The sequence below is a fragment of the Epinephelus lanceolatus genome, chromosome 21, assembly GCF_041903045.1.
Source record: "Epinephelus lanceolatus isolate andai-2023 chromosome 21, ASM4190304v1, whole genome shotgun sequence".
Classification (NCBI taxonomy): domain Eukaryota; kingdom Metazoa; phylum Chordata; class Actinopteri; order Perciformes; family Serranidae; genus Epinephelus; species Epinephelus lanceolatus.
In genome coordinates this window covers 25,006,818-25,025,705 of record NC_135754.1, presented here as the reverse complement: position 1 = coordinate 25,025,705, position 18,888 = coordinate 25,006,818, and the positions used below count along the sequence as shown (strand labels likewise).

At 42.5% G+C, this 18,888-nt stretch overlaps 1 protein-coding gene across 8 annotated transcripts in view; it reads left to right on the top strand.

The window, feature by feature from the left end:
• The window catches only part of pald1a (phosphatase domain containing paladin 1a), a 96,773-nt gene that overhangs the window by 35,031 nt on the left and 42,854 nt on the right, over window positions 1–18,888 (top strand). For all 8 annotated transcript variants that reach the window (XM_033611785.2, XM_033611782.2, XM_078163209.1 and 5 more), the window contains 2 exons: window positions 14–85; window positions 6,904–7,044. In XM_033611785.2, coding sequence (XP_033467676.1) covers window positions 14–85; window positions 6,904–7,044 — 213 coding nt within the window. The remainder of the gene's footprint in view (window positions 1–13; window positions 86–6,903; window positions 7,045–18,888) is intronic.

Genomic DNA, 18,888 nt, shown 5'->3' with positions numbered 1-18,888 from the left:
CTTCCACTTGCAGGGTTTCCCAGAGTTCAGTGATGATGAAATCGTGAGTGTTCCTGACGCCAAGTACACAAAGGGAGAATTTGAGGTATGCTCACTATAAAAATTGATGCTTTTTCCAGTTCGTCTGTACATTTATATAAACTGGAGTGATGTGCAAACTGCTCATCTTAAAGGATAACTTCGGTATTTTTCAACCTGGGCTCTATTTCCCCATGTGTATGTGTGCGTATGATTCATGGGTACAACTCGTTCTAAAATTGGTTCAGTATTGAGGGAGGCGGGTGCAACCGGCAGCCGCGAAACGAGCTAAAACGGTAACGGGGGCAAATGCGTCCCGTATAAGTTTGCGCAATAGAAGTGCTTTTTTTCCACCACTGACCAGTTCAGATCGCCAGTGCTATCTCTGTAAATAGCATACTAAGCGTTTCCCTTACCTCTGGACTGTGTGACGTCATCTCGCGAGAGCTTTGCTCCACTGTGTCTGTAGCTCTCTCTACTCGTGGGACAGCCGTTTTCTTGAGGAAGAGGTTTCGTGATTGGACGTCTTCTCTTCTTCGGCTGGCAGTAGCTCTGCATGGCTCCTCTGTTTTCTTCCGGCAACAAGCAAAGCTCTTGCGAGATGACGTCACACACAGCCCAGAGGTAAGGGAAACGCTTAGAATGCTATTTGCAGAGATAGCACTGGCGATCTGAACCAGTCAGTGGCAAAAAAAGCACTTCTAATGCGCAAACTTATATGGGACGCATTTGCCCCCGTTACTGTTTTAGCTTGTTTCGCGGCTGCGAATACTGAACCAATTTTAAAACAAGTTGTACCCATGAATCACACGCCGACATACACATGGGGAAATAGGGCCCAGGTTGAAAAATACCGAAGTTATCCTTTAAGGATTGGTTCACCTAAAAATCAAAAATACACATTTCTCCTCTTATATGTGTTGTTGTTTGGTAGAAGGAAAATAATTCCTACATGACACTGCTCTCAACAAGGTTTTTCTCCTTTTTTTTCTGACAAAATGCCAAATATTTGCTGGTTCCAGCGTCTTCAATGTCGCTTTTCTCTGGCACACATGATGGTAAACTGAAGGGACACAGTTTTCTGACACTTAATACACAGAACAATTAATCAAGAAATTAATCAGCAGATGAATCAATAATGAAAATAATGGTAAGTTGCAGCTGTAAAATGAGTACACATTTAATGTCTGCATTGTGTCAGTTTAGTCAAACTAGAAAATAAACAAGGGTTTTGGGGAAATTGCAGTGGATGCTAATGAGCTAACAGCAATATGTCAGCACATTTTCATTATGTTTCACCAGCTCAGTAATGACAGGAGCCCTTTTTACACAGAGATCCCGCAGTACAACAAAGACCCTTAGTTATACCCCCTTTGCCTTTTTACACAGAACCAAACAATGGCAGCATCATGCTGACCCAGAGTGTGATTTTTAGATGCAGGCATGATGAATGGATGTGATGTGTAACACAACAGGGTAGCCCTTTAGTATGACATATAACATATGTCCAAGTAGTGCTTTAAAAACAATGACAGTAGCGTGGCGTGACAATAACAATCCTTTACTGTCCCTGTTACATGGCAGCTGAGCTCCTGGACCTCACTGTCTGTACAGTTTGTGGACATTTTTGGTTTGTGTTCTTCTATTTTTAGTTAGCTGCTACCTGCTTTTTTGTTTTGCAATTTGGGCTTTTTATGCCTTTATTTGATAGGACAGATTAAACTTGAAGGGGGTAGAGAGAGAAGGGATGATGTGCAGTAAAGGGCCGCAGGTTGGAATCGAACCTACATCCTGCTGTCTCACACTTAATACACAGATGCTGATCCTACTTCGTTGCCACATCAGTGTGAGATAACTCTGTCCTGTCATGCCGTTTTCATATCTATACCTTGATTAACATTATCTAAACAGCGACAGGTTTTAGAGCAGTGGTTCCCAACTCATACAGCCACGGGGTCCAGATTTCTCCTTAGTCATTAGTTCAAGGTCCACACAGTTTAATATGTTCAGCATCATACTTGCGTTCGGACATGTCAGCAAGCTAGTTTGCTGTCTCTGTTTAGTAGCTGTCTGTTAGTCACTCACTCTAAAGCAGGAAACAGCATTTCAAATGTGCCAAAAGCGATCAGCGATCCACTTTTGCACCCTGACCCACCAGTGGAGAACCACTGTTTTGGTGTGAGCGAAGGGAAACTAAATTGAGCGTCAAACAAATAAATATAAGCTGCTATCAGCGGTATATCAGATATACTTGATGTGTTGCTCTTTCCTCGTGGGATGTATAAAGAAACTATATTGCCAACATCAAGTATGTCAAGTCATTTGTTTAAGCCACCAGTATGAGACAAGCATTGGCGTTTTGGTTCTCTCACTCTCACAGATACACTCACACTCAAAGAAAGACTCACAGACAGGACACATCCCACACACACATGTCTGCTCATCCAGATCACTTTCTCCTGAGAGAGATTGTGTCTTAGCTGCAGGGCTCCACACTGCTAATATTTAGTTATGTTTTGCGACCATGGAGCACCACTGCAACTTGCAAATATTATTAATATATAAACTGGAGAGCTGTTGCTTTGTTTCCAGCTCACAGTGACAAAATATCATGTTTAATGGCACCTAGTAAATTTGTGCTAGCTGCTAACAGCTAACTGTTAAGTTCACAGCATAAACATAGACACTTCTGGCCCGAGACGAGCCGGGTGCTTCAGAGTAAAAGCACCAGTTGTTGCGCTCAGATTTATTTAATTATATCAATATTTCAACTTTATTATATCAGTCATTTATTGAACTTATTTTCAGTCTGGAGAGACTCATTGTTTTTTATGAGAAAAATAATTTTTATGAACATGTGCACATAAGAATGAAAAGTGGGAAGTCATGGCGATTGGACCCCATAAAGATGGTGTGATTTCGGATGGGTAATGAATCCATAGTTGAATGGGAACCCTTTTAAACTCTTCTTTGTTGATGAAGCTTAAATTTTTGTTGGTTGCAATTATTTCTTTTTGTGTTCTAATGTGTTCACTGCTGCTGGGAGCATTAGAAGCATCAACCCTTTAGTGCACATTTTCCTGAGTCCTTAAAACAGCAACTACAAGATTTCATGAACTTAATGAGTCGACGGAGGCAGCGGAGAGCGAGAGTCTCCTCAACATGTTTGTGTTTGCTTGTGGTCAGAGGAGATTATTAGCAGTGCAGCCGTTTTGAAGTTCATTGTTCACCCAGATTTACTTAACTTCTTTAATGAATCACATCACCGCACCATCTTGATTCGGAGTAGGGACAGTGAGTCAGTGGTTGGAACCTGCCCGCCTCTGTGTCCTTAGCACCGTAAAAATGGACACACACACAGAAGAGGCCGCGCTCCGCAGGCACACAATGCCGCGTGCCAATCACAGCAGCGCAGCCATCAGAGTTTCCTGGATACACAGAGTGGTCTCCATGGAAACCTTGTCTGCCTCCAATTCAAGCTCAGAGGGATGTGTGATGTTGCTGTCTGCGTTGCCCTATCTGCCAAAAAGGTGTTGCTATGGCTGTGAGGTCCAGAGCGTCACGTGATGGAGGAGCTGGTGTTAGTCAGTGCAGGTGTGTGTGAAGCATCTCCAGTTCTTTTAAGATTTCCTTTAAGTTGTTATGATCAATGTCAGTAACATAAAGTTAGAAGTTAGTGGAATATTTAGCAGCAGGGGCCAGCTGCAAGAAACACCTGATGACCCACCAGCAGTGTGTGGGGGTGGATTTTTCTGCAGAGACTTTGCCCTTTGCCTTCATTTTCTTCTCATTTTCTGTGTTTTGGATGTTTTAGGGTGTGCACCGGGTGAGGTCAGGTCTTTAAAAAAAGGTAGCGACCAGGTGCTGACCCTAAGCAGCAGGTATCTAAGAGACAGTGCCCAAAAACGCAAATATAGAGATGTGAAACGCCAAACGAGAGTGAATTTAGGGTTGACCTTTACTTTAACTTTCGCTGGTGAGCATGTTTACACACAGTAACCGACACTCCCACATAGTATGCCTTTAAGGAGTTATGGTTTTCTCCTTACCAAGTGGTTGGTTTGGTTGTACAGTGGTCGATGCACTTCCTTTGTGCCGTTAATTGCGCCTTTTCTTTCCCCCAGGAGACCGTACCTGGCAGCAGAGAGAATTGTATAGTGAAACCGAAGCTTATAGGGAACTAATCTGAACGCTGATGGTGTCATTTTACTATATTGAATATATAAAAGCAAGGAACACCAGCAATTATAGTGAGGTGCTGATCACTGGCAGTAGACTTGATTATAGAAAACAAGTGTCGCACACTCTGGCTCCATTGCAGTTTGTTTATTTTAAGGATAACGTTTCAGCCTTTGGGTATTTTTCAAGATGTCATCAATCTATAGCCATTACATTGTAGAATCAACATTTATTTCATAACGATAGAGAATAAGTCAATGTGGTCTTTTTGACCTGTTTGTGCTGCCCCCAAGTGGCCAAAAACAGGAGCTGATGAAGTCATAAAAAGCCTTAAATTAATTGTTTTTTTAATCCTGGAGTAAGTTTGAAGCTCTAAGAAAGTTGAATACACAACAGCTAAGAAAAAAATACGACCTTCCCGAGGAGAAAATGTGAAGATTTTACACAACCTGACACAGATTGTGTCAGGAGGACAGTGGTCGGGCTGCATGCTGATGCCACCAGTCTGAAACACACACTGAATGAGTAAAGAGGGTTTTGCCTGCAGGCCTGTTCTGTTCTCTGATCCCGCTCTTTGGCTGTCCTCCCTCGCTGCCTCCTGCTTCTTCCTCTGTCAGTGTTATCCTGTATAAAAAACAATTCCGGGTTTACAAGATCAGTTGTGAAAGCGATATCCCTGTTTACATGAAAACGCAGAAGCGGCAGCTTTTTGCTGCAATTAGCATGCCAGGCCAGTAGGTGGCGATACGCCATATGTCAAACACCATAGAAGAGCGTTCTGCGCATGCACAGTGATTTGTTTTCCTCTTGGCGCTAGTCATAAAAATTGTAACTGGGTTTCCATCCAAATGTAGCGCAAGTTTTAAGCGAATTTTGTGAAAATGCGGAAAAGAAAATGCGAATTTATGCACGTTTCCATTCATTATTGTTTTGCGAGTATTGGGAGTCAACAGGTCGAGCAGTAGGTGACGCTTCTCATGAAAAATAAAAATAAAAATGCAAAAGAACACCCGTAGAAGAAGAGGGCGCCATGAGATGACATCATTGAGAGTGTCTCATGTCCACAAGTGATGTAAACAACATCTTACTACGACAAGATGGAGAGGTTCTTTGGGAACTTTTTGACTATTGCGAGAGCTCTCATCACACTCATAACAGCGTTGTCCGGGTCGTCAGGGAAACTTTCGGCATGAGCAAAACCACAGTCCATTGGTGTGTGTACGCCACCTGTGAAGCCATGAAATCTAAGATGATGGGTCAGTACATCACATTCCCCGACGTGGCGGAAGCTCAAGAAGTAGCGGAACGTAACCAGTCACTCCATCATGTACCACAAGTGAAGTAGAAGTAGGATCCGGTAGCCTATGTCATCGTTTCCATTGCCAAAAGTCGCATTTTCCTAATATCGATACACTGACTTTTCCACCCCCTCCAAGCGTAAAAACTTTTTTCGAATTTTTGGCGTTTCCATTCAAGTGTTTTTTTCGCAATTGTTGAAAATGCGAATGAAAATAGGTGGATGGAAACCCAACTAATGATAAACTACATTTTAACCTTACATAGCATAGTTAGCTGCTATGCACTTACTAATATTGGGCACAGCAGACGTCTTTGTGTGCCGATTTAGCAGTGATGTTGATGCAGCAGTGCTAAGTTCATTTGTAAGCTCGTAAGTAGTCCCAAAAGTGCTAACAAAACCTAAACAACCCGGCATATATCCGCCATTGTTGTGGTGGTTCCTGGGCTTCTAATGGGCATGCGCAAACTGGGTTGCAACGTCATCATTCTCCAAAATCTCGGACTATCCTGTTTACACGTCTCCATAGAAACGGATATTTTTAAAAACTTTCACTTTGGAAGCCGTTTTTGAAAATCTCCGTTTCCGTCGAGACAAACGCCGGTTACGTGTAAATGATAAGTGCAAACGCAAGGATAAATACCCGTTTTCAGAAATATACGGAACCATATAAACAGGCCCGAAGTGTTTGTCACACAAAATGTGGACTGTTGGAAAGTTGAAAATCCAACAACAGTTTCTGTTTCTACAGTTTCTGGCGAATTTACATGCTGTGATTTTGGGGACTTTTTAAAGAAAACATGTATTTCAAACTTGCCAGTGAGTTGTGTTAAGATGACAAAAAAAAAACAATTTAAAAAAGAGCATTATGAATAAAAGAAAAAAAGCCTAAAAAGCTGCTAAATAAAACTTGTGTTCAGACTGTTTTGTCAACAGCTGTTCCAGAGGTTAGGAACCAACTTTCAGTCTCAGCCCATGTCATTAACAACACTTCAAAGAGTGTAGAAAAATGGAAATGTAAAGTTTTACAGCACCGTAACAACTGGGCAAACTGCACCAGCTGAGGAAGGTCACTAAATCCACATAATGATACAAAACAAACATTTCAATCCATGTATTCTAATGTGCATTTAAATTCACTTATAAAAACAGTGAGTTAAAATACCAGACTTGTGACAAAGGTTAAAATCCTGCTAAGTTTAGTTTTTGGGAAACAATGCCGTTGCTGCACCTGCTTCTACTTTTACTCTAGGTGTCGCATTAGTTGCATTCATTAACATAACAACAGGTGTTATGTAAGGTGGGAGGCAGATGCTCCAGAGTCTGTTGTGTTTGTTAAACGTTGCAGTCTTGTCACAACTTTTGCAACTTCATTAAAACTTTTGGCCTTAACTGTTTCTGGTGTGCAGGTGGTGATGCAGCTGGTGCGTCTGCTCCCCAATGGCCACAGGATGAAGAGGGAGGTGGACATGGCCCTGGACTCTGTCAGCGAGACCATGACCCCCATGCACTACCATCTGCGGGAGATCATCATCTGCACGTACAGACAGGTACAGCACGTTTCCCTGTTGTGTTCATTACCGGTGGCTGAAAGGGATAGAGATGGATAGATAGATCTCAGACAGGTTAAAGTTCACACTCTGAAAGGAGAGCATGAATAGTTAAGTGTGTGTTGCTGTAATACTTTTTTTTTTGTGAGGACTAGTTTGACTTTAGACCTTGTGAGGGCGATGCTTTAGGGCATTTTGGCCTGTCCTCGCTTTGTCAAAGGGCTGTTATTTGGATGAGACTATTTCCTGGGTTAAGGTCAGAGTAAGGTTAAGGTTAAAGTCAGGGTTGAATTGTAGTTAAGCCTCGGGAATGCATCATATCTTTGAGAGAAGAACTGAAACACATAGTCCAGATGAATATTCTGAACTTGTGCTGAATATATTTTGCAAACAGCTGTGTCTTCCAGAGCAAACAATCATCAAACATCCCACTGACCTTATTGGACGATGTCTGTGGTGTTAAAAACAAATCAGAAAAATAACAGCATACTTGTGAATCTGCCTTCTTCACACTGAGACACAATCAGAATGTTAATAGGGATTGAGGTGCAGTTATGCATCAGCCCCATAGATGGCGACAAGGACTTGTTTAGGTGTTGTGTAGGATGAAAGAGACATGAATGGGAGGGATCCACTGCTCTGTAGGCAGGAGGTGCTGAGCGTGGAAAATGATTGTGGTGCAACATAACTTATCTCTAGAACTCAATGGAATTCCTCCGAGTCTAAATGGAAACAAGTGAGAGGGAAAAGGAGACAAGAAATGATTGCTTTTAGGTTGTTCAGGCTCGACCTCTTGAAGTTTTATTAAGGGTGCCTTCTGTCATGGTTATTTTCATTGTCGATTATTTTCATCATTAATCGATTAGTTATTTGGTCTATAAAATGTCAGAAGATGTTTATTAGTGTTTCCCAAAGCCTGAGATGCTGTCCTCAAATATCTAATTTTGTCTGCAACCCAAAGCTGTTCAGTTTACTGTCATAGAGGAGTAACGAAATCAGAAAATATTCACATTTAAAAAGCTGGAATTCTGCTTTCTTTCTTAGAAAATAACTCCAACAGATAAATTGATTATCAGATTAGTTGGGGATTCATTTGACAGATGACAACTAGAGCTCCACTGTATAAAGCACAGGGGCACACTGTTGCAAACAGTGCTTAAACTAGTCCTAGCCTCGCGTCACCAGGCTCTTCACATAAAGTGAAGAGCCTGGTTTCTATTCACTCTGAATTTTGTCTGGATTCTGGTTCCGGTCTAGAGAGCGGATGCCGAATTCACCAAATTCACCAAAGTAAAAGTGTTCACCAAAGTAAAACTTTAAATTCTGGCGCACCATCAATTTGGGGTGATGAGGGGTGTAAGAAAATCGATTAACTTAATGGCTTGGGGCTTTTCTTGTAAATTATATTCTTTAAATTAAAGTTTCATCGCATTTTTATTAGCTTGGTGCTTTTATTTTGACGGAAAGGCGCATCAATCGAATTCCGGATCCTGTCCCACTCGCCCTGGTTCCGGTTCCTTGCTAAAACGGCCACTAACGGCCCCAGACTAAACCAGTCCCTATTTGGATCCATATCACATCATCATACTTTCATTAAGAAAAATGGTTCAAACTTTAAACGAGCCACAGGACTTTGATCTTCATTGGGCGATGTCATCTTTTTGATTGCCAGCACAGGTTTTACAAAACTGCAGTTTATGTTTTATGTTTTTTTTTTTGTTTGTTTTTTCTTTGTTTTTTTAAGACTATTTCAGATTTTACAATGGGTTAGTTGTGTGCAACCCTCTCTATGCTCCATTCATTAAAACTTTCTCAAAACGATGGGTTTAATTCCTAGAATTTCCTTTCTTTCTGCACAATTTAAGTCTCAAAATGTAGACGAATTTGCTCTCTCACCTAATATTACTATCTTTGTGACATGACTTCATTTATTTTCTAAAAATAGCTTAAAAGCACAAAGACAGTTGACCAAAAGTTGTATTGATTCCCATTAAATCTGAGCTCTGATGCTTCTTGTCAAATACAGGAATGATGTGACAGCTCCTACACAATCAACAATAGGTACACATGTAATATAGCGGTGTCTTTATTCAAGTCTGTGGCTGCTCATGGGGAACAGTCTTTGTCAGTATGACTTTTGGGAAATGCAGGTAAAGAGAAAAAGGTAGTAAAGATTTGCATTGTGAAAAAATGATAAGAAACAGCTGCATATCCTTCCTGACAGTTTGGACACTTTTAGTCACCGCGGCGTAAAGACAACAAAATAAGGTCATTGTGGGGCTTTAAAGACCTGTCTGCACAAGGTCTCTCCTGATGCTGTGGCCTCTGCAGGACCACGGCTCTGTTTTAGCCATTTGTAATGCAGACTGCAATCACTGTGCCTCTGTGCACCGTCAGCCGTTCTCAGCGCGCTGGAGGCACCCGGTCCTGTCTCCACTGTATCAATGGGCCTCATTGTCCCGTGGACCTTGTCTTTCGCCTATATTCTCTCTCTGTCTGTCACTTTCTGATGCCAGGCTCCAGGAAAAGGCTCTCGATCGGCTCACTTTCAAGTCATGTGTATGGTTATTGCGTCAGCAGTAACAAAAGTTTTACACACATACTTCACAAAGTTGTATTTTAGATAGTGAGAGGTAGAAAATATGAATGACCTTATATGGCTTTGGTTGGAGAGAGGTTCTTTAGCAGTTGTTTTGTTTGTATCATGCACTCCCACGAGGACTCAGGTGACATGATGCACGTTTTCTGTCACCAGTTTTGAGCTGCGCCATTGATTGACAGGTGGTGGCTGCAACATGAAATGGAACAATGTGCCAGTGAAGAAGACAGTAAGCTAGCTAGCATGAATGCAAACAAGCGTGATTTAAAGGAGCACTGTGTAAGGTTTAGCGGCATCTAGTGGTGAGGAGTGCAGATCGCAACCAGCTGGAACTTCTCCAGTTAGAATTCCTTCAGTGTTCATTGTTCAGGAGGTTTTTACTGAGAGCCTAACTTTCCGCAGAGGTCTGTTCCTCTCTGACACAAACAGACCAGGTGATTTCAACTAGTAAAAACACTAAATAAAGTAGTCTCACTTTACAAATCAGTGTTTTTCTGATGCTGTTTAGCATGTTGGAGACTGGCTGGTTAGCTCATCGCCTGCTAACGTGTGCTCACCCTCTTTCTGTGATAACTCAAGATCCAAACGTTCAGGAGATTTTTACTGGGAGTGGTCTCCCTCTCTTTAAAACAAATTAACTTGGTGGTTTAAACTGGAATAAAGCAGTTTCATGTGAAGGTCTCGGTCTCGGTCTGATGGTTCGGTGCACACCCGAGTGCAATTGCTGTGTTCACACCTGCCCAAACGAATCGCACTTGGGGGGCAAACGAACTATTGAACTAAACCAAACAGGGCAGGTGTGAAAGCACCCTAAGGTCATGAAAACACAATGATTCTTATGTTCAAGTGTTTATACACTGAAGAAAACCCATTTCTACCAGTATATCCCCCTGACCTTTAAAAAAAGAAATCAGCCCTACAAAAGTGTTATGAGGAGGGAATGCACACAACATGTTTATTAGACCTCGAGGACACGCACACATGTTGGATGTGAACAGAACTGTTGTGTGTTTCTAAGAAAACTCCACAGGGCTCCTTTTAACTGCTGAGATCTGTGCACGGCGACATTGCTAAAAAGTTATCCAGTCAGACGATCATACAAGTTTTAAACAAACTCCAGTGTCTGTCAAAGTTAATTGGCTGAGAAAACCTTTACCTGTCTGCTGTAAACATCCATTAAAAGTTACAGACTAACCTTCTGGTTCAGGTTTGACTTTTTATTGCCTGGGAACCAGACAAATCTGTGATCCCATGCTGTATTTGCTCTGGCAGGTATGTTTCCTGTCCAGTCAGATATACAGCCAACCTGACCCGGGCTGGGCCAATCAAAACTGTTTAGCTAATATGGCCGCATTTGAGACAATGATTAAAAACTTGGGGAGCTCTCATACCCCCCTGCTGGGAACACTATAGCAAGCATAACCCTAGCTTAGTAAAGAGAAGAGGCATTTTCAGAATCAACCAAGATGGCGGTGGCTGACCTGGAAGGTCTCAAGTTCTGATGTCAATAATGGGAAGACTTTTTCATAGAAACATTGATGCCATACCATCACAGTGTCTCTTTGCATGCTGTTTTCTATTTATATATGTCCATCACTCAGCGCTGTGTTTCATGTTTCTTTGCTCTGATTGGTTATAGATCTGTCTAAGTGCATCCAGAGGCATTTTGACCTTGTTCAGACTGCCAGACCTGAATAGTTTTTTGGGAATATCCAGAATGATTTTACAATATCTGGACAGCAAACACATGAAGTGCGATTTTTGCAAACCTGATCCTAGTCTCGCCACCAGACAATCAGAGATCTCCGCCTTCTGATAGTCTGGGGACACTCCTTTCTAAAGTGTGTTTAACACACCGGAGAAAACGCCTCTTGCATTTTTTAAAAGGACACGCCCTCTCGTCCACAAGGAAACAAACACACAGAGAGCTTGAAAATGGATGCCAAGAGATAGACATCAGAAAGACATCAGTCTTTAGTTAAGCAAAGCGTCTCACAAGCGTCTTGTGAGTCTAACCTGATCCAAACAACATTTGGAGGTGGTTTGAAATGAGATTCCAATTGGATTTCCACAGATGCGTCTCAGTCTGGACACTCAAATCAGATTTCAAAGTGTCTTTGACCACAACTCACAACAGCGATGTCACATCCAGAGTCATGGAAATGCGGAGCAGATCCATGCTGCTACTAGCGCCGTGCTAAAGAAGACAACATGAGAAACAGTCTGTGGACAAATCCCTATGTCATTTCCAAAGCAGCCCATGCTGATAGGTTGGTGATGTCTGAATACACAAATCTCATCTGATAACTTGCGAATAATAGTGTGGACAGATTTAAGATGGAAATCTGATCCTAAAGTCAGAATGTAGCCTTTGATCTACAGCTGCCTGTAATTCCCGTTGGAAATCGAAGCGAGAGGTTCCAGATTAAGTCACATTTGCAGTTTGGTCGGGCGATGTCAGGCTAGGTGTTTTAAAAATTTTGACTACCACGCTTGACCTGCTCGTTGTGCTCACCCATAGTTTTCCTCATTTGCCTGATCAGACGTTTTTTTAATCGATGCTGCTGTTTCCAGGTTTCAGCAGTTACTTGGTTATCATATGATGTTATCATAGCCAATAGAAACAACGGCTTAAAGTACATAAACTGGACCCAAATTTGTAATAAATCAGAAATATCTTTTAACCCTGCTACAGCAGACCTCAGGTTGGCACTACGTATGTTCCCCTCTCAGCCTTTCCCTTCCTGCTTGAACCAGCAGGCCAGGTGATAAACAGTGCCAGATGTTGCTAGAAGCCGGCAGGCAGCAGCAGACGAAAGAGGAAGGAGAAAAGGGGGGAAGAAGAGGGGAAAAAATTTCACCCCCAACTCTCTCCGTCTCTCTTCTCATAGCCCTCCCCCCTCCAAAGCACCCTCCTCCCCTTTGACAGTGGTTGGAAAATGTGTCTTTGATAGAGAAAAAATATATTTACACTGGGACCTGAACCGTCCGCCAGCTCCCAGAGGGGCCTGGGAAAGGGGGGAAGGTGGGGGTTTTTGTTGAGGGGGTGGGCAGGGTTTGGTTCTTCTTGAAGGGCCTGTAAATCCCTGCTGCCATCCAGGCGTGACCTCGCGTTGCAGATGCGTCCTCCCAACATCAAGGCCAATGCAGTGGAGAGGCTACTTCCTCTCCTCCTCCTGTCTCCTGCACAGGAATCAGCTGCGGGGGCCTTTGTTTCCATCATCAAGCAAGTTTGAGATTGGAAATTGCCTCGAGCAATCTGTGCACACTGGGCGATTTTTACTTTCATATTGTTCGCTTTCTTTGTGGAGCTCTGTGTGTGTTTACAGGTGTGTATGAGACACAGGCTGGATTTACTGGATAATTAGAAACGATTTGAGGTTAGCAGGGAGTCTGACGTCTCTTAACTGATCCACAAACATCCTCATGATCTCACAATTTCCATCTCTTACCTGTCTCATTGTTTGTTTTTTTCCACTATCTCTGTTTTCCCACTGTATCATTTAATTCATCCTGATGTCTATTCAATATATTCCATTTCCACAAAAAATTATGTTTCTCTGTTTGTTCAGTACATCAGTTAGCTCTGTCGTACCCACTGTTACCTTTCAGACCAACCATGCCCCCCAGAAATTTAGGTTTGTATATTACCAAATTGTTTTCATAATTACTTTGTGGTGAGAGCGTAATCGCTGTCTGTATCATGTTCAGAGTTTCTTTGAGGTAATGAGACACTACTTTTGAGCGCAGATGTGTCATGAGAATCCCAGGTTCAAGTCCAGACTTCTATCTGTGGTTTAGGGGGCTTTAACCCAGGCCCGGATCCGAATACTCTTGACAAGAAAAGCCCAGTTTGTTGGATTAATGTGAGCACCGTTTACAGTATCTGGGCACTGTATACAGGTCAACGGACAGAGCACGTGGGTTTGGGTTAAAATGGAAAGATTTCTTCCAGAAAGGTCTTTTTGAAGAAAACCCTGAAGGTTAACTTATCCCATGGGCTGTTTTATGTGTGGTGCAATGTAACAGTTTAGCTGTTACATTGTCTATTGGTTGTTTATATCTTTTTTGGCCAAAAGCATAAAACACAGGGATGATAGCTTCTTCCGTAACCAGCTGTGTTAAATTATCATGTAATATTGTTTCATATTGATCGCAGGCCCCTAGATTGTATCAAATCGAAATGGTTTTAGGATTTAGCATTTAGGGGCATTTATTTGCAGAAATTGTACATAATATTCATAATTATGTTTTCATTAGTTTAGAGTCACCTGAAAATAAGAATTGTTAAGTTTTCATTACATCAGATTGAGCAGTTAATATGTACAACTAAATCCTACACACTAGACCTTTAATGCCTGGGCCACACTGCCTGTGTGAGCAATGCTTGATAACTCCCTTGCTGAACTGCTGCGACTCCAAGCGTGTGGTGTTCACATAAAGCCCGTTTCCACCGCAGGAACTTCGGGGTAATTTTATGGGGCCAGGGCCGTTGATGCGTGTCTCCACCTCAGGAACCACCCCCGAGGGACAGAGTTCCGGAACTTTTACAGGGGCTAAACAAGTCCCTGCCTTGGAGTAGGTACTCAGAACGGCCCTGAGAAACTCTTGGCTGGGGCTTGGGGGTTACTTGGTGCTGATTGGATATTCTCAAGGCGGGATGTGACGTTTTGTAAATAACGGTTGATTATCGTAGATTAGCTGGGCTAACTGTTAGCTGTTAGCGGTGTCTTTAATAACTCAATAAACGTGAAAAAAATATTTTTTCCAGTGGATATCTTAGTTACAACATGATTGAGCTAGCAAAGCAGTTTTGTGTTGCTATGTGTGGTATTTATTCAGTTATGGAAAATCACGATGCCTAGAAAGCATCAGCTGACAGGGACAGCTAACAGCAGCAGCAAAGCTAACATCAGGACGTCATCTCTTAAAAGTCTCCCGTTGTCGGATACGACATGAAACTACTCCAGATAGCTCAATCATGTTGTAACTAAGACATCCGCTGGAAAAAATATTTTTTTCACGGACCATGACCGGAGTTATTACAGACACCGCTAACAGCGTCCCTATGCCCCTACATTGCCCCGGTCAAAATGGTTGCGCAACATTTACGTCAGGAGCCTGGTAACTTTACAGGAACCTTCCTCCTACTCCGCTCTCTCAGTGGAGACACGGTGGTTGAGAGGGCCGAGCGAGAGGACGTTCCTGTAGTAGTTCCTGCCCCCCAAATAGTACCAGGAACTTCTTCAGTGGAAATGGGCCTATAGACAGTGTTGCTGTTGCAGTGCTGCTGCCGAGCTGCCTGCTACTCTGAGTACTTTATTTCCACAGTTAAAAGCCAGTACTCCACTAACTTATGGAGCAATGAAAGCCACTGCTTTTGTTGACACCACAGCCCTGCAAATTTCACAATAAAAAGCCTTGTGTTAAAAAAATTAAAGGATTCTGTCCACAGAAACATTGTCAGAGGGCTTTTATTTTAAAACAGAAACAGGGAAGCTTGACTTGAAAAGAAAATATTTATATTTTTCAAGACTATAAGTTATCTAGACATTGAAAATGTCAAAGGTTACAATGTCGTTATGCTTATCAGAAGACCATTTTCACTGTTTGACATTGCGTGGAAAAGGTGAGACTCCCATTCTCTAGATGTTCCACACCTGAGCAACATTGCTCGTGCGGGCAGTGTGGCTGCTGTAACCTGTTAACATGGGTGCTAAACGCACACATGCTGCTCACACAGGCAGTGTAGCCTGGGCATAAGCCTTAATAACATTTAAACAGGTGAGTTATATAAATTATATTTAAAAAAAAATTATATTAATTCACCCCCAGGACAGTTGTAATGAAGGTGGCAATTAGCTAAAGAGACCAAAACTGTTTGGCTGTAAAGTTGTCCATTTTAACATGGGTGTCTATGGGGATTGACTCGCTCTTGGAGCCAGCCTCAAGTGGCCATATGAGGCAATGCGGTTTTTGGCACGTGGCGTAGGCTTCATTTTTCAGCCCCGGAGGTTGCAGCCTACTCAAAACGTTTTGCCGTTTCAAATTAGTTGTATATCAATGTAAATTCTAGGAGACATGACTGTTCAGACCACTATGCAGGGGCTTGCACAGCCTTTTCTGATTCATTCTGTCCAAGACTTCTCTCTGCATGTACAGAAAATGTGGTCACTGAAGATCGCTGGCTTCTCCCGACTCCATCAAGAGGCAATGAGTTAAATGGAGATTGTCACATCTGACAATCTCTGAAGTCCATCTCCTTCTCCCTTTTGTTGGATGACACTCTCAGTGATTTTCCTATATCACCACCTTTCAAAAGGTTGAATCCCTTTCACCCAGGTGGTGAGAAAACTGAAAGGCACAGAGCATGAGTGAATGAGCAGCAAATCATGCTTGTGTGTGTGCATGTGTGTGCGTGTGTGTGTGGGTGTCCAAAGAAAGGCCCTCATGGTTTGGACGGGGCAGTGGAAAAATATTTTCAGAAAGGGGAGAAAGCTGTGAGCAGGTTTTCTTGAGAAAAGGTAGTGGGCGTCTTTGGGGAAGAGGAAGGGGGAGCAGATGGGGAGGTTGAGGGGACCACCGCAGCACTGACAGCCAGATTAATTTTACTAACGAAGAAGAGTGAGGGATTAGAAAGTTCGATGAGAGGGAGGGAAACAAAGCAAGTAAGAGGCAGTCACGCTGGAAGGTTAACGAACCACAGTCTCCACATTCTGCAGCTCTGCACGTTAATCTCAGCTATCTTTAATACTCCTTTGGCTCAAGGTTCTTTATGTTAACACTTTCCTTCTCAATTAGGATGACCACTTGACATAAGTGGGCCTATTACAAGGTGGAGTTGGTAACAGCCAAGGGAAATATTGGCAGGAAAATGAGCCCACCTGAGCGAGAGACGGGTTCTTCTTCTCCTCGTCTGAAGTGCGCGTTGACTCACAAGCTCCTGAAAAGAGGCTCTTATTTAGATCCAACACAGGGTGGGAGGGAGGAAAGTGGGAGAGCCAGAGGTTGTTGTTTTTATTCACAATTTCCAGCCACTCACTTGCCAATGCCAATAGCAGTATTTGCTGTGGCCATCTACAAAACGACTTATTTTGACCCAATCCCATCTGAACAGGTGCAACCAGCTGAGGTATTTGGACGAGGGTAACACCGTCTCTCTGTGCAGTATTAGTTCAGAGCGCAGAGAGTTGAGATGCAGTTATATGTGTGAGTGTATGTGTGTATGGCTCTATACGAAGAGGTAAATAAAGCATCTCTAGGGACTTTCCGGAGGGTTTGGTAAGCCGGGAGAAAGAGAGGGTTACACGCAGCTGCTCTGAGTCAGTTGCTATTCAGGAGCTCGTTTATTTTAAGGGAGTTTCCACAGCTGTAAATGACTTGAAATGATACACCAATACATGCAGTGTGTTTAATTTGCCCACTGATGTCTGACATGACATGATGCCTTTGAGCGTTGCTGTATTCTCTTTTAAGGTTGATGCTAACCTTGTATACGTCCAACAAAAATTTCACAGGTTTAAGTTAAAGATGTGAGACTTTTTTATACACACAAAATCCTTGTTAGTAAGCACTTATCCTTTCCAAAGATAATCTATCCACCTGACACAATTCTCGTATTACAGCCAAACAGTACACTAAAATGTGTTTCTGTGTGGCGTATCAAAATGCTGATTAAAATGTGTTTCTGAAAACATTTTAGGCGAGGAATAGGCAACGCAGTTACAGAATCTTGGTTCATATTTTATCAGCACTGCTTAGTTTTACTGTTTGATCTCAGTTTTTTCAGTCTCTGTTTTTACAATACAGGAAACAGTATGGTGCCCACTTTCTCTTCATGAATTCTCTTATTACAGCCAAACAGTGCACTAAAATATGTTTCTGAAAACATTTTAGGCGAGAAATAGGTTTATATTTGATCAGTTATGCCTAGTTTTAGTTTGATCTGAGTTTGGTGAGTTTGAGAGAGAGGAGCAGCTCTTTCTCTCGATCTGCTTCTAAACTCTTTGCATCCATGGTGGAAGGCATACGAAAATGCAGAAGTACAATCTGTAGCTTGATCAACAGCCCTAGAGCCAGCAGAAATAAGCTGGATGACACGTTTCAATTGAACAGGGAGATCTGGACGCTGGTAAGATGGAGGGAAGTAATGATAAAAAAAACTGGTAGAAAATCAGCATAGTATCCCTTTAACTACCATAGTCTCCAGTGTCGTTTCTGTGAATTTGGCAGTACATCCAACCAAGATTTTACCAAAAACCACATGTTGCCACAAAAGCTCAGGACCTCCGCATCTAGCTTTTTCACCTGGAAGATCGTCTGAGATCAGCCACCCGAACAGCTGATGCAATGATTGGTTTAAACAGCCCAAAGATTTCTGCATCAACTGTGAGAAAGCCTCTCAAGGAAGCTCATTTTCACGCTATTCATTTTCTCCAGGGTCTTGACCCAACATTCGTTGTCGTAACTGGTTTGAGTGGGCAACTACTCACCCTTGATGGCGTCTCACACGTTGAGAAGTGTTCTCTTCACAGAGCTCTGGAGCCTTTGTGCTCCACTGTCTCTCAGGTTAACTCATACCGCAGCGGTGCCTGGACAGCGTGACGTGTGTGGTTGTGCTGCTGCCGTGGTCCTGCCAGATGCCTCCTGCTGCTGCTGCCATCATTAGTCATTAGTCATACTTCTACTGTTATTATACACATATGACTATTGTCACATATGTATACTGCCAGATATTAATACATACTTTCAACATATTGTACCACAGTAGCCAGAACTATAACTATAATATTATTACTTTCAATAATGTTGTTGTAAGCTACTGTCATTACCGTCTGTCCTGCATCTCTCTCTCTCTCTCTCTCTGTCTCATTGTGTCATACGGATTACTGTTTTACTGTTAATTTATTATGCTGATCTGTTCTGTACGACATCTATTGCACGTCTGTCCGTCCTGGAAGAGGGATCCCTCCTCAGTTGCTCTTCCTGAGGTTTCTACTGTTTTTTTTCCCCCGTTAAAGGGTTTTTTTGGGGGAGTTTTTCCTTATCTGCTGTGAGGGTCCAAAGGACAGAGGGATGTCGTATGCTGTAAAGCCCTGTGAGGCAAATTGTGATTTGTGATATTGGGCTTTATAAATAAAATTGATTGATTGATTGAGATAGAGTCCTGTTCACAATGTGCCGGGCAATTAACAGGCACCGTGTATAGTGTCGTGTAGGGAAAGCCGTTTGTTGCGTTGATGGCA